A 22900-nucleotide genomic window follows, 5' to 3' on the forward strand; every position below is an offset into this window, starting at 1 on the left:
ACAATCTTACGTAGACCGAACAGATAGCAGTTGAAATCAACCCCTAGCTAGCAATTTCAAAAAGAGAGTCAGAGGTCATTCATTGGAACATACAAATACATATTGTATACATACTATACTTATTAGATACACGTTTTTCTTACCTTTTCAAACTCATCGTCTATCTGTTTCAGCAGGGCAGGTTTCTCATCCTCGAAGAACATGCGTAGAGGAGCTCCCATGTAGAGGTACATGACTCCTAGGAGGGTGATGGCTGCTGTCCGCACCGCAGGGTTGGTCGCTCCCAACGCCGTCTTTACATTGTTAATGAAACCCTTCACATTGATGCTGCAGCGATAAACATGTACATTATCATACATATTTATAACAAGTTATAAAGCATTAGACCTGCAGACTTGTGTTACCGCAATGATTTTGTGAATTAGAATATATTATCATAGGACACTGAATGCTTTGATATTGTTATTGGTAAATGGATACACCTCCAATAATGGAAAGTAAGAAACTTACCCAGCAAATCCAAATTCCTTCATGGCGTTAGCCAACCAGTTGAGGGTTTCAGCTTGATTTTTAGGATTCTTCTGTGCAAAAACCATGGAGACCACCTGAGGGATGAAGCACACTAGTGAACAACTGATATTTCTTACTTGTGCTCTTTTTTTAATTCAAAGATGTGAAAAGGGAAAAAAACTGAATAGCAGAACCGCAGTTCTGAAAGGCAACACCACCAACAACAGACCTGTTCAGCTGTCCAGGGCAGGGAGCAGGCCTCAGCGGTAGCAGTCAGGCCCTCCTTGGCTTTGCCCCCACATTTCACATCTCCTATTTTATCCACCAGGCCGTCCAACACCACGAAGGCTGACGTCTTGGAGAAGGATCCCTTCTGGGCTATCAGACCCACAATGTGAAGCTTCATCTGCATCACCTGAATCATGAACAAACCCAAGAACCAAAAGTCAGTTATGACGACAGAGAAATGTGGGTCCATCTAGTGAATGGAATTTTATACATCCACAATAATGACAGGAGCTGGACAAATACAAGGTCCAATAAATAGGACTATCCGTTAAAAAACAAACCTTAGGTGATACAATCACAACATTTTCACCAACATTTGTATCTACAGTGCATTCGTAAAGTATTCAGACCCCTTGACTTTTTCCACATTTTGTTACGTTACAGCCTTATTCTAAAATTGATTAAATTGTTATTTCCACCCTCATCAATCTACACACAATACCCCATAATGACAAAGCAAAAACAGGTTTGTATAGATTTTTGCAAATTTATAAAAATAAAAAACTCAATTATCACATTTACATAAGTATTCAGACCCTTTACTCAGTACTTAGTTGAAGCACCTTTGGAAGCGATTACAGCCTCAAGTCTTCTTGGGTATGACGCTACAAGCTTGGCACGCCTGTATTTGGGGAGTTTCTCACATTCTTCTCTGCAGATCATCTCAAGCTCTGTCAGGTTGGATGGGGAGTGTCGCTGCACAGCTATTGTCAGGCCACTCCTGCGTTGTATTGGCTGTGTGCTTAGGGTCGTTGTCCTGTTGGAAGGTGAACCTTCGCCCCAGTCTGAGGTCCTGAGCGCTCTGGAGCGGGTCTTCATCAAGGATCTCTCTGTACTTTGCTCCGTTCATCTTTCCCTCGATCCTGACTCCCAGTCCCTGCTGCTGAAAAACCTCCCCACAGCATGATACCGCCACCACCATGCTTCACCGTAGGGATGGTGCCAGGTTTCCTCCAGACGTGACGCTTGGCATTCAGGCCAAAGAGTTCAATCGTGGTTTCATCAGACCAGATAATCTTGTTTCTCATTGTCTGAGAGTCTTTAGGTGCCTTTTGGCAAACTCCAAGCGGGCTATCATGTGCCTTTTACTGAGGAGTGGCTTCTGTCTGGCCACTCTACCATAAAGGCCTGATTGGTGGAGTGCTGCAGAGATGGTTGTCCTTCTGGAAGGTTCTCCCATCTCCACAGGGGAACTCTGGAGCTCTGTCAGAGTGACCATCAGGTTCTTGGTCACCTCCCTGACCAAGGCCCTTCTCCCCCGATTGCTCAGTTTGGCCGGGCGGCCAGCTCTAGGAAGAGTCTTGGTGGTTCCAAACTTCTTCCATTTAAGAATGATGGAGGCCACTGTGTTATTGGGGACCTTCAATGCCTTCAATTCCTCTGTAGCTCAGCTGGTAGAGCACGGCGCTTGTAACGCCAAGGTAGTGGGTTCGATCCCCGGGACCACCCATACACAAAAAATGTATGCACGCATGACTGTTAGTCGCTTTGGATAAAAGCGTCTGCTAAATGGCATATTATTATTATTAATGCTGCAGACATTTTTTGGTACCCTTCCCCAGATCTGTGCCTCGACACAATCCTGTCTCGGAGCTCTACGGACAATTCCTTCGACCTCATGGCTTGGTTTTTGCTCTGACATGGACCTAATATAGACAAGTGTATGCCTTTACAAATCATGTCCAATCAATTTAATTTACCACAGGTGGACTCCAATCAAGTTGTAGAAACATCTCAAGGATGATCAATGGAAACAGGATGCACCTGAGCTCAATTTCGAGTCTCATAGCAAAGGGTCTGAATACTTATGTAAATAAGGTGTTTTTATCTGTAATAAATTAGCAAACATTTCTAAAAACCTGTTTTTGCTTAATCATTATGGGGTATTGTGTGTAGATTGATGTAATCAATTTTAGAATAAGGCTGTAACGTAACAAAATGTAGAAAAAGTCAAGGGGTCTGAATACTTTCCGAATGCACTGTATGTATCCATTTTAGCTCGCTGTGGTAAGTGTTTAAACTTGGGTATGCTGTACCTGGAAGTTAGTCTCTTTCCAGCCTGGTTTCTTGGCCAGCATCCTAACCAGAGCCTGGCAGGGCATCTCACTCTTGTCCATCTGCTCCACAGCCTGGTGACAATCACATGATAAGAATATAACATAAAAGTACCTAACTCCACTAATTAATCTATTTACACATTGTTGTAAAGAGCAGGTTCATAATATGAGCAAGACCACATAATTAAATAGAACACAAATGTATAACATTTGATGAGATATGAGTAAGACAATACTAAAGAGGTCAGATTATACAGTCAAAACTAGTTACCTTCTGAAACTCCTCCATGCTGGCCAGTCTCTCCTTCCAGTTAGCAGAGTCCAGCAGCTGCATGCAGGAGGCAGGGAGCACCGCGGCGGACTTCTCCTCACACACCTCAATCTAGTGGACACAAACAAGGTCAAACACTCAAGTTACCGGTAATGAAAGAGTTAACCACCGAAAAAATGGTCCGCTCATTCAACCAGACTACTAAATAATGAGTATTCCTACGGTTAAAAGGCTGCACATAGCAGTCCTCTTAAAACAGTTGACTTACCGATAGCTCGGTCTCTATGAATTCCTTTGTTTCAGAACATTTCTTTCCTTTCGCACTCGGAGCGGAGGCAGGTTTACCTTTCTTAGGAGGTCCACCAAACTGCAAAATAATGAACACAAAAATTCATTTTTTAGTAGTTTCTTTACAGATACCTACTATGGTTACTGTCTCATCGGGGACAGTGTAGCGAGCCTGGTGAATAACACTGGCAGCCTGGGGTTCACCTTGTCTCAGGCTAAAGTGGCTTTATATGCATTTTAATTGTCAAATCAATCAATCAAACCTTAGCTGCTGGGGCCTTCTTGGGCGGTGCAGAGGATCTAGCTGGAGCCTCAGCAGGCGGTGCTGCCTTTGCAGCAGGTGCCTTCTTCTCCGCCCCTCCACCACCTCCTCCTTTCTTTCCAGGCAGTTCCACCTTATCAGCACTTTCTTTAATCTGTTCATTTAGAGATGGATGGAGGTCAGGTAATTTCATTTGTTGTCTACTCTTCAAAAACGGGTCAACTTTAAGGATACTATCTCATAATAATACAACCGTATATCCAATAAATAACTAATCTACATTGGCATTAGTTCACTTTTAGTGAACTAGTTTTACACAGGATACACAAGATAACACGGCACACAAGATAGTAATAGATAGACTGATAACAACGATAAGGACATACTGTGTATTGACGATAGACTAACACACTGATATTAATGATATCAATAACGATAGATATTCTGATACATATTCTACATAGCAATCCTCACCTTGTCAAGCTTGAGTTTGTCCAGATCAGCCAGGAATGGGTTGACAGCCTTCTCCCCCACCACCTTCATGGCTGTCCCCAAAGCTTCATACGCAGCGTCTCTCACCTCTGGGGCCGAATCATTCACTTGCTGAGAGGGTTCATCAAGAGATGGGGAGTAGGAGCATTATTCCCCACACGTTCACAAATTGGAGGACAGAACATCATTTGTGACCACAGAGGGATGTTTTCCCAGACACAGATTAAGTCTAGTCCTGGACTAAAAAGCACTTTCAATCCAGATTCTTGACTAAGCATGCTTTTTAGTCCAGGACTACACGTAATCTGTGTCTGGGAAACCAGCCATGAATTTGCCTGTTTATGAATATGAAATGTTTTCGGTACCTTGAGAAATGCAGGGCAGAAAGCTTTGAGCATGCTCTTTGGCAACGTGGCTTGGGTGCAGTGGCGGAAGCTTCTGGCCAGGAACAGAGAGGCCTGCTGTTTGATGGAAGGGTTCTTGTTGTCCATCACACCCAACACATCCTCACTGATATTCTGGAGAGTTGTCTGCAAAACAATAAGAAGACATGGAAAACATTATGTTAGGCACAGAAAATAAAATAGAAGCAGCCTGGAATGAGTCTCTTGACCAAATCAAACGGAAGATAATCTCTCAAAACAAGAACAGTCCCAACATTCCAGATCTTACTAAATCAGCTTGATATGAATCACATAGAAACAAAGCCCAAACTATGACCAGTGAATCCACATAGTACAGTTTACTCACAGTAAGGAAGATTGCATCAATAGCCTCTTGCAAGGCCTGGACCACTTGTGGTTTCTTCTCTTTAAACTTTTCTAAAATCGTTGGCACCACCTTGAAACACAGAGCATAATATAAAGCACAGTTTTCACATTATGTACAAAATCAGGGATGTACAAATACATGTTGCCACTGCTCCCCACCGTTACCAATGTAACCGCACTCAGCTTGTTCATGCATCAGCTCCCACATTCACTGCTCTTGGCTAGCATAACTGTTGTAAACACAATTCTATACCACTGCCTTGAAGGTAACTTACATGTCCTGCATATGTTCCAAACTTCTTCCGGAGCCCAGCTGCTAGTCCAGCCACACATTTGGCTGCCAGGGTCACCAGCATAACATTTGCATCTTTACCAATAACCTGGGAAACAAATTATTATTTTCAGGAGGTTTATCATTGTCCTACTTCCTGGAGATACATTCCATTACCCGGTATCCCAATTAGTGGCGTCCCTGTGAAACATAAGATGTTACAGTACCTTTTTTAGTGCTCTGACTAAGTCACCAAAGTCGCCATTCTCCAATTTAGGGTTTTTAGCCAAGGTCTCCACTGCTTCCAAGGCCTCTTTCCTCTCCTGCCATTTTTTGGCCTCCTAAGGTCAGATATAATGAGAGATGGTTTATGTCTTATTACATTGATCCAACTCAATACAAGAAACACATAATAGCCTAACTTTTGCTTTCAAACTCCTAATATAAAAAAATATGACATACACTACCGGTCAAAAGTTTTAGAACACCTACTCATTCAAGGGTTTTTCTTTATTTTTTACTATTTTCTACATTGTAGAATAATGGTGAAGACATCAACACTATGAAATAACACATATGGAATCATGTAGTAACCAAAAAAGTGTTAAACAAATCAAAATATATTTTATATTTGAGATTCTTCAAATAGCCACCCTTTGCCTTGCACTCTTGGCATTCTCACAACCAGCTTCATGAGGTAGTCACCTGGAATGCATTTCAATTAACAGGTGTGCCTTGTTAAAAGTTAATTTAATGCCAATCAATTGTGTTGTGACAAGGTAGGGGGATATACAGAAGATAGCCCTATTTGGTAAAAGACCAAGTCCATATTATTGCTCAAATAAGCAAAGAGAAACAACAGTCCATCATTACTTTAAGACATGAAGGTCAGTCAATACGGAAAATGTCAAGAACTTTGAACGTTTCTTCAAGTGCAGTCGCAAAAACCATCAAGCGCTATGATGAAACTGGCTCTCATGAGGACCGCCACCGGAACGGAAGACCCAGAGTTACCTCTGATGCAGAGGATAAGTTCATTAGAGTTACCAGCCTCAGAAATTGCAGCCCAAATGCTTCACAGAGTTCAAGTAAAAGACACATTTCAACATAAACTGTTCAGAGGAGACTGTGTGAATCAGGCTTTCATGGTCGAATTGCTGCAAAGAAACCACTACTAAAGGACACCAATAAGAAGAAGAGACTTGCTTGGGCCAAGAAACACAAGCAATGGACATTAGACCGGTAGAAATCTGTTCTTTAGTCTGATGAGTCCAAATTTGAGATTTTTGGTTCCAACCGCCGTGTCTTTGTGAGACGCGGTGTGGGTGAACGGATGATCTCCGCATGTGTATTTCCCACCATAAAGAATGGAGGAGGAGGAGTTATGGTGTGGGGGTGCTTTGCTGATGACACTGTCTGTGATTTATTTAGAATTCAAGGCACACTTAACCAGCATGGCTACCACAGCATTCCGCAGCAATATGCCATCCCATCTGGTTTGGGCTTAGTGGGACTATCATTTGATTTTCAACAGGACAGTGACCCAACACACCTCCAGGCTGTGTAAGGGTTATTTTATCAAGAAAGAGAGTGACGGAGTGCTGCATCAGATGACCTGGCCTCCACAATCCCCCGACCTCAACCAAATTGAGATGGTTTGGGATGAGTCGGACCGCAGAGTGAAGGAAAAGCAGCCAACAAGTGCTCAGCATATGTGGGAACTCCTTCAAGACTGTTGGAAAAGCATTCCAGGTTGAGCTGGTTGAGAGAATGCCAAGAGTGTGCAAAGCTGTCATCAAGGCAAAGGGTGGCTATTTTAAGAATCTCAAATGTAAAATATATATTGATTTAACACTTTTTTGGTTACTACATGACTCCATATGTGTTATTTTATAGTTTTGATGTCTTCACTATTATTCTACAATGTAGAAGATAGTAAAAATAAAGAAAAACCCTTGAATGAGTATTTGTTCTAAAACTTTTGACCGGTAGTGTATGTTTAGCATATATTAATTCAATAGATGCACTTTAGGCCTTTTGAATTTAAGGGTCATTTCCCTGGAGCCCAAACGTACAATTTTGTCATAGAAGTCTTTAGGTAGTTTTGAGAGGATCTCCACTGCTTCCAGCAGCTCATACGGGTCTACCTGAGGTGCAGGTTCGTCATCATCATCTCCTGAAAGAGAGTTTAGTGTGAGACCTTCAATCTGATAATGTAAGCCGGCCTACCCATCTCATTATCAACAATACGATTATAGAAAAAAAACAAGACGAGACTACATATTTGAGACTGTTTGATGTCGACATTTCAGCGCAAAGGCTTTTCACAAGACCAGTCTCAATCATCAAGACTACCATGCAACATTTACATACGTCAATCTTCTTGTCTTTCAACAACACCTGGGCATTTACAGTTATCTTCCACAAAGATATAAAGCGTTGCACAAATTCTCTCTCAAAAGCCATTGATGAGAGAAGCCTAGTCACAGATCTGTTTGTGCCATCTTGACAACAATTCCATAAGGAGTTCCATAAGATAGCACAAACAGACTGCCATCCAGGCTAGGAAAAAGGCGTAAAGTGGCTTAAATGTGGACATCAAAACTAGGCTGTCTGATAAAGTATACCATCTGCCTCGTCTCCTCCAGCTGCCTGCTGCTGTTCAAACTTGGCCTTGAGGGCCTGCTGTGAGCGGAGGAAGCGGCTCTGTTTGGGGGCTGTCGTCGGCAGCTTCACCCACTCTTCCTCCAGCTCCTTCAACTGTGGAAAAAAGAAGAGGAAACCCAGCTGTTAGACATCCCATGAATCAGTTGTTCCGGAATTTATGGAGACCCATATTGCATATGAGCAAAAACAAACTCTGGCTGCATCTCAATTGGTCTTTCTGCGATTCCATGCTTCAATCCTATTATTGGAGAAGGTCCAAAGTCCCTCTCCTCAGACCTTCTTCTCCTATGTGTTTTGAGAAGGAAGCGAAGATGTGAGAAATCGAAGAAAGATGAATTGAGAAAGAGCCTCTGTATCAAAGTGTTCAGAAGCCTTATCTCACCTGAACAGAGTTGATGCCCTGGAGAGGAGGTCGAAGCGCATCCCGGATCCATTTATAAATCTCTACTGCTAGTAGTTTGGCCTCGTCTCGAACCGCCTTTTCTCTCGACTCAAACTGTTTGGGCAAAACTTTCACCACTGGCTTCAGAGTAATAATTTTGGACCCAAACTCACTGAAAAAAATTAATAAATAATTACATTTCAGGATTTAGGCCTATGTAATGACATAATAGCTATGGTTTAAAAAAAAGCGCCTGAATTAATTGGTTGGAGAAATCTTTAGCAAAACTATGAAGTAGAAAAACTCACCTAAGTGCCTTCCTTAAAGTTTCAATACAGGTGACGACAATCTTGGGGTTTTTGTTATCGAGGCCTTTGATGAGCTCGTCCTGAACCACCTCAGCCCTCTCGATCTCTATGTACATGAGGCAGATGTCTGAGCCCAGCTCTTTGGCCCTGGCTTTAGGCTGGTTGAACACTTTACTGACCACGCCCGACACCACCTCTCCTGATGTTCTGGAACACAAGCAAAACACTTAAGCCAAAACCACACAGAGAGATGCCGTCAACGGCATCACATTTTACGTGCGAGAGTAGAGTGTCAATTCATGTACACTGCGCAGCGTATGCCGACTTAATTGTCATGAGAATCCATAATAAACAGTTGTATGTTATGCTTGCGATGTAGCCCTTGTGAATTAGTGTTCCTTTTGACTCACCTTCTATGTCCTATGGCCTCTGTTCTCTCATTCACTACCGTGCATTCTAAGTCCCTACTAGTCCTTCCTAGAATCATTCAATAGTGTAATCCTTGCCCGATAGGTTGCACACAATATACGGACGGATCTGATGTCAGACAGGCTCTCTCCATACATAAATATCAGGCAGGCTTAAAATTTCTCCTGACTGCGTTAGAGCTCACTGGAGCCTTCCACAACAAGCCCAGTTTCACACAGAGATCAGTACTTAAAACAGACAAAGCTTTCATTGGGAGATTTAGATATATTCACCCATATAATTACAATGAGTCTCTTGTATTATAATTGTATGCATTCACCTAACCTGAAGACCAAGGCTATGAGATAGGCCTTTTCATTACTACTGTTCAACTATTCAAGTAGCCTGACAATCTAGGCAATGAGTTACTATTACATCTTCTTGTATTTACAAAGTTCCATTTGTGTAGTCAGATGAGATGTAGGTCTAGTACTTACTTGCCAGCCACATGAGCCTTCTCAATGTAGGTAAATGCTGCCTCTAGGCCCTTCAGCTGGGCCACGGCGTTTGAGTCGGTCACAAATTTCTTAAGCAGGCCCAGGTATTTGCCCCATTCTGGGCTCTTCTCGTCCTCTATCCTCTGGAAGAGCTTCAGGGCTTCTTCATAGCCATTTAGTCTGGCTTTCCATACCTTGGTTGGGATGAAGCAGGTGAACAGTGAGCCTTGTGATGAGAGGGAGTCAAGGTAAATTAGAGTTCATAACTAAGGGATTTGATGTGACCCAGATTCTAGTTGTACAGCCAAAGTAAAGAAACTAATTTAAAATGGGCTTTCTTTTGATGTTACGTACAGAGGGCAGTTATTTGGCCTAGCATATCCTCCATTGTGATTGAGTGTAAATCATTTGAGAGAGACTGAAGACAGGGATTGGAAACTGTAAAATCATAAGCTTCACTGCATGTTAGGCTATCCTTTTGGAAGAGCCATTTAGCAGTCTTCAGTCTAGCTCTTTGCTGCTGGAAATCTAGTCTAAATTAGCAGTTTTTGTGGGGAAAATGAGCTCACCAGTGTTTTTCACAAGTACATAGAGTAGCCACCAAATAGAAAAAGTAGCCAGCCAGGCACCCCCGGGGAGGAGGGGGTGGGGGGTTGGGGCTTCCCCTCTGGGTTCAACATTATTTGCAGAAGGAGCTACATTTTGGTGGCCTCTGGTAGATTATAATGCCTTGATTCCATCCGAAATACATTGCGAAATTATTGAATAGGCTACTTTATCGAGTTTACCTCCCAGATTGGAAAAATGTGCTGTGGTATTGTGTAGAAATACATGACAATTTAAAATTACTGAAAATGTATGAATTCAGTGTATTGTTAGTTGTTTTGAATATTGTCTAGGTCTAGGCGTTTATGATCAGGGCTATTTTCTAAGTATGAGAATATTAAACCTTTAACCTGTCTCCGAGATTAAAATCGTATTTACAGTTTTACTGCAAGATATGCATTGCCACAACGTTTGTTTTTCAAATTATGTATTTTATTAGAACAGAGAAATTTAAGGTTAAATGGAAAAAATAAAAAGGGTTATGTCAGTCTTAAGTATTATACTGAACACAAAATATAAAACGCAACATGTAAAGTGTTGGTCCTATGTCTCATACGCACAAAAAGCGTATTTCTCTCAATTTGTTTACATCCCTGTTAGTGAGCATTTCTCCATTGCTAAGATAATCCCATCCACCTGACAGGTGTGGCATATCAAGAAGCTAATTAAACAGCATGATCATTACACAGGTGCACCTTGTGCTGAGGACTATAAAAAGGCCACTAAGATGTGCAGTTGTCACACAACACAATGCCACATATGTCTCTAGTTGAGGGAGCATGCAATTGGCATGGTGGCTGCAGGAATGTCCACCAGAGCTGTTGCCAGATAATTGAATGTTCATTTCTCTACCATAAGCCGCCTCCATCTTCGTTTTAGAGAATTTGGCACTACGTCCAACCGGTCCTACAACCGCAGACCACGTGTAACCACGCCAGCCCAGGACCTCCACATCCGGCTTCTGATTTCCTTATATGAACTGTAACTCAGTAAAATCATTGAAATTGTTGCGTTTATATTTTTGTTCTATATACAGTAAAAGTCAAAAGTTTGGACACACCTACTCATTCAAGGGTTTTTCTTTATTTTAACTATTTTCTATATTGTAGGATAATAGTGAAGACATCAAAACTATGAAATAACACATATGGAATCATGTTGTAACCAAAAAAGTGTTAAATCAAAATATATTTTATATTTGAGATTCTTCAAAGTAGCCAACCTTTGCCTTGATGACAGCTTTGCACACGCTTGGCATTATCTCAACCAGCTTCACTTGGAATGCTTTTCCAACAGTCTTGAAGGAGTTCCCACATATGCTGAGCACTTGTTGGCTGCTTTTCCTTCACTCTGCGGTCCGACTCAACCCAAACTATCTCACTTGGGTTGAGGTCGGGGGATTGTGGAGACCAGGTCATCAGATGCAGCACTCCATCACTCTCCTTCTTGGTCAAATAGCAATACACAGCCTGGAGGTGTGTTGGGTCATTGTCCTGTTGAAAACAGATGATTGTCCCACTAAGCCCAAACCAGATGGGATGGCGTATCGCTGCAGAATGCGGTGGTAGCCATGCTGGTTAAGTGTGACTTGAATTCTAAACAAATCACAGACAGTGTCACCAGCAAACCACCCCCACACCATCACACCTCCTCCTTCATGCTTCATGGTGGGAACTACACATGCGGAGATCATCCATTCACCTACACTGCGTCTCACAAAGACACAGAGGTTGGAACCAAAAATCTCCAATTTGGACTCCAGACCAAAGGACAGATTTCCACCGGTCTTATGTCCATTGCTCTTGTTTCTTGGCCCAAACAAGTCTCTTCTTATTATTGGTGTACTTTAGTAGTGGTTTCTTTGCAGCAATTCGACCATGAAGGCCTGATTCACACACTCCTCTGAACAGCTGGTGTTGAGATGTGTCTGTTACTTGAACTCTGTGAAGCACTTATTTGGGCTGCAATTTCTGAGGCTGGTAACTCTAATGAACTTATCCTCTGCAGCAGAGGTTTGAAAAATCCGAAATATATTTTGCTTTGTTTGACACTTTTTTTGGTTACTAAATGATTCCATATGTGTTATTTCATAGTTACACTATTATTCCACAATGTAAAAAATAGTAAAAATTAAGAAAAACCCTTGAATGAGTAGGTGTGTCCAAACCGTTGACTGGTACTGTAGGAGATCTACTTTATTTAGTCAGTTCAACACCTTTAATCAGAGTCAACACTTCCTTTCCAGTTGTCAAATAAAGCACAGTAAATAGCCTATGCGCCACGAATCCGCGTGGCTGGCTACGTGAAACACGCGAAAGAAAATACATTAATGTCGCAGAAAATAATAATTAGGCTAAGTGGATTTCATTTACATTTTAGTCATTTAGCAGACGCTGTTATCCAGAGCGACTTACAGTTAGTGCATACATCGTTACGACTTACATTACATGGGATGTACAAATTCTCTCCCTCCTCCATGTAAAGAAATTCAACTGCAACCAACCACAGCACACACAAATTATACCGGGAGGCGGGACAGAGCGTTTCCTGTCGTCGCTCGCTTTGACTAACAGGCGTCTATCCTATCAATAGATCACTAGAAACGGTATATCATTCATTCTAGCGGGAGAGGGTTCGACGGACTAGCGAATTAAAACGTTTAAATGAAAAGTAGCCTAGTTAATATGACGTGGAAAAAGTAACTGGCTGAAAATGAGTCCGTAACCGGCTGATTAGCCGACGGCCGTTACTAATGGAAAACACTGGCTTACAATGCGAGCTCAGGGTGTGCTATTGGATAATATTTTATGAAACAAAACCACAGCTGCTGAAACACATCCAGCAAGGATTCAACACTGTGAGGAAAGTCTGTCTTAAGTGCGTGTGTGTGACGGGTAATCACCTTGTGTTCGCACTTCTGGTCGATGGGCAACTTCATCCACTCACTGTCATCACCCATGATGACCTCTGTGTTTGCCTTACAAATTCAACTGTAACAACAATATCAAAACAAAGTGGGAGTTACCAGTTTTGCAATCCATTCTCAGAACATCCAGTTGTAATGAGTGCTGGTATGTCAATAGTAGTCATAACATACAATGCCTTCAGAAAGCAGTCATACTTTTTGACTTAATCCACATTTTGTTGTTACAGCCTCAATTCAAATATTATTGCACACTGAGTGAGTCATTGCAACATTTGTGATTTGTTAAGCACATTTTTACTCCTGAACTTATTTAGGCTTGCCATAACAAAGGGGTTGAATACTTATTGACTCAAGACATTTCAGCTTTTCATCTTTAATTAATTTGTAAAAATGTCTAAAAACATAATTCCACTTTGACATGATGTGCTATTGTGTGTAGGCCAGTGACAAAATCTCAGTTTTAATTCATTTTAAATTCAGGCTGTAACAATAAAATGTGGAAAAAGTCAAGGGGTGTGAATACTTTATGAAGGCACTGTACATTTCTGATGGAGTGAAATGTGTAATTCACTTCCTTTCATTCATGACACGTAACATACTATGCATGCATCAGGAGATTGAGAAGTTTCCATACCAATAGTGAATTTAGAAAACAACATGGCATCACAAAAACATCAGTATGAGATACTCTGGCATGCACCAACAACATTTGGGTGTGGAGTGTGCCGACATAATTAAGTTAAACAATATGCTTGTCTAATGCACTGTCTGAGTGGAGATCTGAAGACAAAACATAACTAGCCATTACAATAGAGGCAGCTAGTTAAGCGGTTAAAAGTGGTGCTACAGCTCTATTTGAAAGGACAAGCATGTGATTCTCTCCTAACGCATTTTCAGATGAGAGGCTGCCGGTCAGATTTCATATTGACCCATCAGGTACATTACTGGGGCTGTGTTCCCATCCATCCTGGACATCTACTTGAAACGATGCCTGAGGAAGTCCTACAGCATCATCAAGGACCCAACACATGAGCTGTTCACTCCCTTACCGTCTGGCAGACGTATCTGAGCATGAGGTCTGATACCAACAGCCTCAGAGACAGTTTCTATCTACATGCTGTACCCTTGAGCTGGACTGACCACCTACACTGACTCTCCGCACCTTAGTACACGTCTGCACAATTTCAATACTTGGCCCCAAATTCCCTCCCTTCCCCTGATACATGTCGAACGTTAGCTAAATATTGTGCCTTCCTGTATTAATCTATTCTACTGCCATTTACTTTATGTTCGTATTCTTATTTTATTATATCTTATTGTTGTTGCATTGTCGAGAAGGAACCTGCAAGTAAGAATCTGTGTCCTTACGACTAATACAACTTGAAACGTATGTCTGACTGGCTGGGAAGAGTTCAATATTTTGGCTGGGCAGAATTAACTAGCTAGCTACATTAGCTAGCCAACTGCGACACTAGCACATATTGATTTGAACTAAATTAACGTTTGCTAGCCAGCTAGCTAGCAAAGTAATGCCAAACATCGTGTGACAGATTAGCTAACGTTAGCTTGCTAGCTACAATAACATGATCAACATTGCTGGCAGAGCTTTGATCGCAACTAACGTTAGTTAGCGCGCTAATTAGAAAAAAGCTTTTAGTTAGAAAACTAGATTTAGATGGAATCAAATAACGATACAAATGTACCTTAGACATCAATGCACAGTTAGCTAGTTAGCTTACTATGTTAAGCTAAAAGCTGTTGTTGCATACGTCAGCTGACAACGTCAAGCTAACGTGGCTAGCAACAGTAGCTAGTAACTTTGCTAGCTGGACCTGTCAACACGACCAAAACCCAACAACCATGTTGACTATGTACAACGATACTTTCTCACCAACCAGTGTAATGTGAAGCAAAATAAAAGGTATGACATTGCATTAAGCTGGCATATGTACAAAATAAGACTTGTCTGCCTGACAGTCAAAGAAAAGCTATTTCATCTGCACCACCACAGCCAGGCCCAGAAAACGCAGCAGTGAGCTAAATTAATTAGGTCTGTCTGAGTGAACATCAAAGCGCGGGCTCTCCTTTCAGTAGCTAGCTCAGAAGCAGAACAATGAATACAGGCTTTTTTAATTACCTGGGGTCTTTCTGGTATGCAAAATAATGTTAGCTATTTAGATGGAGCCAATATTCGACCATTACTCTCTCCAGTCCAAGCTTTGAATCCGCCTCCAAGGGCGGTGAACCAGAGGGAGGGGCCACGCTCCACAGAGAGGGTCGTACCACAACCACAAATGGCTAAACCCCGCCTTTTTCTACAATTTATCTTCTTTAAAATCTGATTTTAAACCTAAACCTAACCTTAACTACACTGATAACCATATGCCCAAACCTTAAATTAATTTTTGTTTTCATAAATTTTTACGATATAGGCACCACCTCAAGCAGTCACCCTAGGTCATTGCCAGTCAAAATGGCCTACACTATTTATTCTATTTGTGTTAAAGGGATACTTCAGGATTTTGGAAATGCATGCTAGCAGTTACCATAGACTTCTAGTCATTGCGCTAACGCTAGTTAGCGATTGCGGTAACGCTAGTTAGCGATTGCGGTAACGCTAGTTAGCGACTTCCTTCAAACTGAACGCAGAGACATAAAAATCGTATGGTTCATGCAAAATGTATTTGTCTGATTTCATTGAACTAATACAACAACCTCCATTGGTGAGGTCATCCTATTATGTGTAAAGAAATCAAGACAAATACATTTTGCATGTGGTCAGAACAACGGGAATCAAACATAGTAGATGCAAAAGTGGAAACATCATATCCATAAGGTATAACACGACAGACACATTGGGGTCAAGGAGAGAAAGAGTCAGGTGCCCTGAAGAGACAGAGAAGTAGTAGATATTCCTGGTAAGTAACATCTTGATGCCACAGAATACTGTTTTTATTTTTGAGACTCTTGACCAAAAAGGTGAGTGTATTTGACATGTAGAGTTGGTTAAAGTAGGATGAATTTTAACAAAGCACAACAAATGTATTCAAAATCTCCTCTGTCTACCTTAGAAACATGGGGTGGAGCCAATTCAACTTGCTTGGTAGGTTTTGCAATTATTTATTTTACATACAGTGATTCTACCCATATCTTGAATTTTTTTCCCTCTCCTACACTTTGACCATGTTGTGTGGACAATATAACCATGTCCTACTGCTGTAAACATTGTATAATTATATTATATTGTGTGATTGTGTAATGTACTATAATATAATTGTATTATTAATAACCATTAATGAACCATTCTATAATTTTTAATCCTTCCTTCTCCTCATTCACAGTGCCAAGACACATACTACAATTTCTACTTTCCTCTGTAAAACAGTAGGCCTAGAGACATAGTAATTGCTGGATTTTTAAAAATTAAGTTGATGATGAGCCAACGTCATAAACACCCCCTCGGTTATGCAGGCATTCAAATAACTGAGTGCCCTACATTTTCCAAAGTCCCACTCCTTTTTGGCTAATCTACCAGATTTACTGTATTTTACATTCTTTGATTTTATATTTTATAGAGAACGTGGCGTTGAGAAGAGTGGCCACCCAGTCCTCTCTGTACAATATTCAGGGTGAACCTGCTCATGCCATTGGCGGGGACAATAACCAAGACTATCAAGCAGGATCCTGTAGCGACACTTCATGGCAAACCAATCCCTGATGGAGATTGGACCTGCTGGATGTGTACAGAGTGACCTATGTCTGGATCACCAACAGTGATGCCAACCCTGACGATCTTGGTTGTGCTGAGATCCGCATTGGTAACTCACTGGAGAGCAACAGTACCAAGAACACCAGCTGACACCATATCCTAGACACACTCCCGTCCATAGAAACACTTTATAAAGGGCTTTGAGATCTCTCTGTCATATATGCTAATGCTGGGTATCTGCATCTCTCTCTCTCTCTCTTTCTTTCTTTCTTTCTTTCTTTCTTTCTTTCTTTCTTTCTTTCTTTCTTTCTTTCTTTCTTTCTTTCTTTCTTTCCCAGATGTGCTATCATCTCCCAAATCCGACCAGGAAAGACCAAAAATGTCCAGTGTAATAAGATGGAGGGTCACTACGTCATTGTGGTAATTCCTGGAAAGGACAAGCTACTCATGCTATGTGAGGTGGAGGTATATACCACTCCTGCAGGTAATACCCTATGACTGTCTTCACTGTTAATCTTTATCAGACAGTTGAACTCTTCCTGTATTGTATATTTATCATTACAATCTTTTTTAGATAGGAAATTAACTTTTTGACTACATCTGGCACATTTACAGAGATCTGCATCGTCCCTGTCAAATAAATGTAATAAAGTAAAGGAAAAATTGTTGGTATCGATTCCCTGCATGCTGTCAGTGAGTGTACCCGTGTCAAGAGTGAAACATTGTAATCTCTCTCACTCTTTCAGACACACCCATCTCTGTGCCCTCCACTCAACCTCCCACCAGCAGTACTTCCAAAATCCTCCTATCTTCTCTCCTCTCTTCTCAAACAACCTCTCACCTGTCAACTTCTCCACCTTCCACCAGTGTTTCCACCCCCCCCCAATAACTCCCCCATCTTCTCTAATTTCTTCCACAACATCCATTCCTCCTCCTTCTCCTCATTTAACCAGTGCTTCAACTCCCCCATCCGCTCCTCTGTCCACCCCTCTTCCACCTCCTTCCATCAGTGTTTCCAAAATCCCCCCAACTCCCCCATCTTCTCTCCTCTCTTCCCCAACATCCACTCCTCTTCCTTCTTCTTCAACCAGTGCTTCAACTCCCCCATCTTCTCCCACACCCTCTCTCCTGCCCACCACCCCTCCTCCACTTCCTTCCTACAGTGTCCTCTTGAGGGGGAGGAAGGTGACAGTGGTGACGAAGAAGCTGTGTTGGTCCGACGCTATGTTCTACTGTAGGGATCACTATGGGGACCCGCTCATTGTCCGCAGCAAGGATGAACAGAGAGCGGTGGAGGATCTGCTGCGGCGCAGCGACCTGCCCTCCTTCACCCCCCATCTGTGGCTGGGACTTCGCAGGTATTTACAGATGTGATGAGAACCTATTTGCCACACCCTGATGAAGGCTATTGGAAATGTTGGTAGTAAATCATCCACAAGCAATGAGAGATGAGTGTGCGACTTTTGTTTTTTCATTGTATGGCCCTATAGCAGACAGGTGGTACTGGATGACCGGGGGCCACATGGACTACAGACACTGGGAGGGAGTCGCACCCCCTAGCTACTAAGGACTTCTCCAACCCCTGTGGAGCGATGATCAACAGGGAGGCTTCCTCTGGGTGGAGCGGCGTTGCGATGACCATCACAACTTCCTCTGCTACTCAGGTGAAGATGACAGAAATGCACTTCCTTACCTCCTCATGGTCACTCAGTGAACCTCATCGAACCTCTTTTCATCCGGTGTTTCAAATGACTTACTGTACCTCCAATACTTGAACTATGTGTTATGATGCCGTGTCTGAATGCTTAGTACCGAGGTACCATGATTCAAAAACCCCTGTCTCGTTTTCCTCCTGAGTAACATCTCTCCTTTTCGCTCCCTCTCTCAGATGCAGTACGTAAGGATGCCTCATACAGATGCTTCATAATGTAGATAATAGACAGAAAATAATAGAGAGAGATCAAATCAAATCCAATGTATTTATAAAGCCCTTTTTACATCAGCAGATGTCACAAAGTGCTTATACAGAAACCCAGTCTAAAACCCCAAATAGCAAGCCTTTTTGTGCATCCTTTGTCTCTCTCTCCCTCAGGTGCTGAGGAAGGGGTCAAAAGAGTGTGGTTCTACAGCACCTACAGAGACAAACGGCCATAGAGAGGCTCTGTGGAGCGAGAGTCCATCCATTGATTCAACCAGTAGTGGAGTAGTAGTGTTTGATAAAGATCTGTTGATAGATGAAGACAAGAGTGATTTATTATCCTTTTTAATTTATCTAGATGTTTTGTGTTGTCTTTAACTAAACATGGCCCTTCATTTAAATGTTAATATGAGAAGTGGCAAAGGACTGTTTTGATAAAGGGGTTGAATTAGGAAAATTAGACTATTGAGGCCACTCAGGCCAACATACTTAAAGTCTTGATGTATTGCATATGCGGACTGCTTTAATACATGTGTAATAAGCTATTTGAATTATTGTCCATTACATCAATAGTTCATCAATCACTTATTGTCCATTACATCAATAGACCCATGATTGTTGCATTCGGTTTGGGTTTGGGTGGTACACTAGGAACCTTTCAGTGAATACCGATGTTCCATGGGGGTTTAATTGATAAAACCCTAAACATCCGGTACTGTTTCCCATGGAAACGAAACCTGTGCGGAAACCTACCAAGGCTAGATCGCCACAGTAACATGAAAATGCAATGCCAGCTGTAAAATTCAAGTAGTGAATACATTGAAATATCAATATATAACCTTATAATTACGGACCCTGCAATGTGCACGAAAATGAATCCTGATCGTTTCAATCCTACCCTCTCAGTTGATGAGTACCTTGGTGAGTAGCTAACGTTAGTTAATATTAGCTTGCATCTGCACCATCATGCATGCAGCCAGACAGCAGAGCTGTTAGGCCTATAGGTAGAGATATGCCGCTCTGCATTACAGTTATTTGATAGCTAGCAACACCTGCATAAAAGGACACCAATATTGGTTAACCCAAAGCTAAATATTAGTGTGTAGCTAACATTAGCTACTCACCCTCTCTCCTCTGGCAGCTGAGACCAACGTGCTTTTCTACCTGAACGATGCTGTGACCCAGCTTCTGGAGCACAAGGAGGAATACACCCAGTTTGGCATCGTCCGTTACTTTTCAGAATAGTACGTTTCTATTCTATTTTACCAGTCTTTCTTCAGAGCAGATCATAAACAGACGTGTGGAATACGTTTCCCTGCCACATTCCTCAAATCAATTCATCTTATTTCAAAGTTATATTGTAACTACAGTGTAGGTAACGATACATTCTTACATTAAAATGCTTATAGCCATCTCCTGTTTATGGATTATTATTATGTTTTTGCCAAATAATTGGCCCTTATGTTGTATTTCACTTCCTTTGTGATTGGTTGACAGCTTTAGCAGTGTGAAGAACGGCAACCATGTACTGTTCAGAGAGTTCGGCTACATCAAGGCCACAGCTCATAACAGGGCCTCCTTCATCCGTGTCCTCTGGAGGTGCTTCCGACAGATCGGGAAGAACGGAGGTAGGCCTAATGAGTGTGTGTCTGTGTGTGTGATGTGGTAACACAGTCTTTGAACATTATAAAAATGTGAAAACAATTTAGTGAAAAAGTTACGATTAAAAAACACAATGCTTATGGAATTATACTGTAGCTTCAGTTTCCTGCAAGGACCTCCTGTGTGTGTCATTGAGTTATATAAATACAATTAATATCTCTGGTGTTGTTTGTCAGTGTTTATATATGTTATGTGCTTTTGTATGCTTGCTATAGACCTCCTGGCCATGTTGGAGTACAGCTCCCTTCTGCAGCTCCTCTGTCCAGACTTTCCAGTGGAGATGGTACAACATGCAGCAAGGTCTGATTTGGCATAATTGATTGATATTGTACAGTATTATGTTAAGTTAGCTACATTTAAGTTACATTAAGTTCAGTGTGTTTTCATCTCTGTGAAATGGAATGCAAATACATGATTGTGAACATTTGAAGTATACACTATGACCGTATCCTCTTTCAACATAGGATAGTGCTAATGGATGATGCCATGGACTGCCTCATGTCCTTCTCGGATTTCCTCTTCTCTTTCCAAATCCAGTTCTACTTTGAAGGTAAGTACCTCTGCATAAACCAACAACCAGAGAACTTGGTTCACCACTATGTACCTGACATGATGATCACATACATAAACTCTAATGCTAGAGCACTAGATACTTTTCTGCCTCTGACTGGGTAGACTCTAGGTTGCACAGTGTCACATGAAATCCTGTATTCATTTTACTTTCCACTAACAGAGTTCCTGGAGAGTATTGCTGTGATCTACCAGGACCTGCTGTCAGGGAAAAGCCCCAACACTGTGATCGTCCCCACCTCTACCTCAGTGGAACAGCTCCCCCAGGTGGCTACAGAGGAAACTGAGGCCCAGGAAGGAGTGGACTCTTCTGTCTTTGGAGAGTGCATCGAGGGGCTTTGTGAAAGGTTCAAACACAAGTAAGAAATAGTTCCATAATTACAATACATCTAAATACATCTTGTGACTAGCCTACAATGACAATATAAACAAACATTCAATGATTCTCAGGCAACACCAGCACTCGGGAGAAGATTATACCAGGGGGACAAATTAAGTTGTATTGAACTACTAGGGTATATAACTCCTGCTAAAATTCTAATAGTTTGCCTAATATCAGTTTATGTGACAAAACAAGCAAGTATAGTGTAGAGAATCATTGTACCATCTAAACCACTTTTAAATATATTTTCCATGACCAAAAATGTTGTATTTTCAGCTGATGTACAAAACTGAAAGTAAAAGACGATATAGTGCACATAGAACAGATCTACTGCGTCTTAGACTTGTTTTCAATGAGAATGACAGATCTATAACACACATTTCTATGTGAATTTGGTCAGGTCGCCCAAAAAGTTACATATTGCAGTTAGAGTGATTTATTGATCTTGTGTGTTTCTCCATAGCCATCCTTCTACATCTGCCATTAGAGAGGTTCTGGAGCAAACACAGAGAGTGACATTCTATGGCTTTGTGATGGCTCTGGTCAGACATGAGGGTGTCAACCAGGACATTGGTGAGAACTAGCCTACTGTGTTGTTATCTATTGATAACAAAGACTACTGTTCCCATAATGAAATAGAACTACAAGCCATGCATTACAATAAATGAAACCTGCCAGGCTTTTCATTTAATCCCTATTTATCTATTGTTAATAATTTTGAGTGTTGACCTTCCTAGGTGCCCTGCCAAACAAGTTAGAGCTTCTGATTGACCCTGAGATGGACCAGGAGGTGGAGAAACTGTAAGTCAACTGGAACACATAATGTACCATAATCAAAAACCTAAATTTGCCCATGTTTCTAATACACTGTTAAAAATGGCTAATAGATCATGTTGCATGCCTTCATTGCCTTGACACAACTTGATTATGAACCTTCAGTCACCCTCTGGTTGGAAGCTTAGTCAGTTCCGTAGTACTGTGTATCCTCTCCTCTCTACAGGATGAAATAGTATTGTATTGTAATATATTACTATATCTCTATGCTCTCTACAGCATTGCACAGATCGCTATCAGTCCTACATCCAACAGCAGCAGCAGTGCACCAGGACACAAGGAGCCCCCTAGGAAGGCCTCCCCACGCAAGTCCCTTCACCACCGCAAGAGGATCGAGATGGAGAGTGACGGATCCACAGAGGAGACAGACTCCTCAGAGAACTGAGCCTGGACTGAGGCTGACCTCCCAATGGCCCTTTGCCTCCCATTAACACACTTATACTTCCACTGATGGACTAAACTTGTCAGTGACTCCGTTACAACTATAGTTTCTGTGTTACAACTGTGTACTTTAGGCATATTTCTCTAGGCCAATTTCTGTAGAACTGTTATATATTTTGTACCATGAAAACCTGTCTGATGATTGTATTCCTTGTCTGAAAAGTGTGAAAGTTTCTACAGGTTGGAACTATAATTCAGTATTCCCTACATAGTAATACGCATTATTTTCTGTAGTTATTTATGATGTGATATATCTGTATGTAATTTATGATTACCAACCCTGTATCAACTAATATAAAGATTGTTGCTGTGTCACCCATGGCAATAATGTCTTACTGCATGGTCAGGAAGATTTTTACACCTCAGGTTACATTTTTACAT

General features: G+C 41.6%; 2 protein-coding genes and 1 long non-coding RNA gene across 6 annotated transcripts in view; 2 read left to right on the top strand and 1 right to left on the bottom strand.

The window, feature by feature from the left end:
• Nucleotides 1–15251, bottom strand: part of LOC121577041 (cytoskeleton-associated protein 5-A) — a 42696-nt gene extending 27445 nt beyond the window's left edge. For 3 of the 4 annotated variants that reach the window (XM_041890745.1, XM_041890744.1, XM_041890742.1), the window contains exons 1-19: nt 15141–15250; nt 12980–13067; nt 9472–9665; nt 8567–8773; nt 8259–8430; nt 7837–7969; nt 7285–7385; nt 5437–5550; nt 5214–5318; nt 4919–5008; nt 4534–4698; nt 4151–4279; nt 3678–3830; nt 3395–3493; nt 3127–3237; nt 2835–2927; nt 740–925; nt 511–605; nt 144–327 (exon numbers count right to left, since the gene is read on the bottom strand). In XM_041890745.1, the coding sequence (XP_041746679.1) occupies nt 144–327; nt 511–605; nt 740–925; nt 2835–2927; nt 3127–3237; nt 3395–3493; nt 3678–3830; nt 4151–4279; nt 4534–4698; nt 4919–5008; nt 5214–5318; nt 5437–5550; nt 7285–7385; nt 7837–7969; nt 8259–8430; nt 8567–8773; nt 9472–9665; nt 12980–13036 (2388 nt within the window). In that variant the 5' untranslated portion in view covers nt 13037–13067; nt 15141–15250. Of the gene's footprint in view, nt 1–143; nt 328–510; nt 606–739; nt 926–2834; nt 2928–3126; nt 3238–3394; nt 3494–3677; nt 3831–4150; nt 4280–4533; nt 4699–4918; nt 5009–5213; nt 5319–5436; nt 5551–7284; nt 7386–7836; nt 7970–8258; nt 8431–8566; nt 8774–9471; nt 9666–12979; nt 13068–15140 lie in introns of all 4 variants that reach the window. The other variant, XM_041890741.2, reaches the window with a different exon arrangement.
• Nucleotides 15252–16509: 1258 nt separating this feature from the next.
• Nucleotides 16510–18608, top strand: LOC121577365. Its single transcript, XR_006661583.1, has 4 exons — nt 16510–16821; nt 17051–17196; nt 17459–18070; nt 18203–18608. It is a non-coding gene; the product is annotated as an uncharacterized LOC121577365 (long non-coding RNA).
• Nucleotides 18609–19326: 718 nt separating this feature from the next.
• On the top strand, nt 19327–22834 carry LOC121577366 (UPF0705 protein C11orf49 homolog). Its single transcript, XM_045223632.1, has 9 exons — nt 19327–19551; nt 19772–19874; nt 20128–20258; nt 20508–20592; nt 20757–20842; nt 21026–21221; nt 21708–21817; nt 21982–22045; nt 22298–22834. Exons 1-9 carry the CDS (start codon nt 19491–19493, stop codon nt 22461–22463), a joined length of 1002 nt encoding a protein of 333 aa, XP_045079567.1. The 5' UTR covers nt 19327–19490; the 3' UTR covers nt 22464–22834.
• Nucleotides 22835–22900: the final 66 nt, after the last annotated feature.

The sequence above is a fragment of the Coregonus clupeaformis genome, chromosome 11 (assembly GCF_020615455.1).
Source record: "Coregonus clupeaformis isolate EN_2021a chromosome 11, ASM2061545v1, whole genome shotgun sequence".
Classification (NCBI taxonomy): Eukaryota; Metazoa; Chordata; class Actinopteri; order Salmoniformes; family Salmonidae; genus Coregonus; species Coregonus clupeaformis.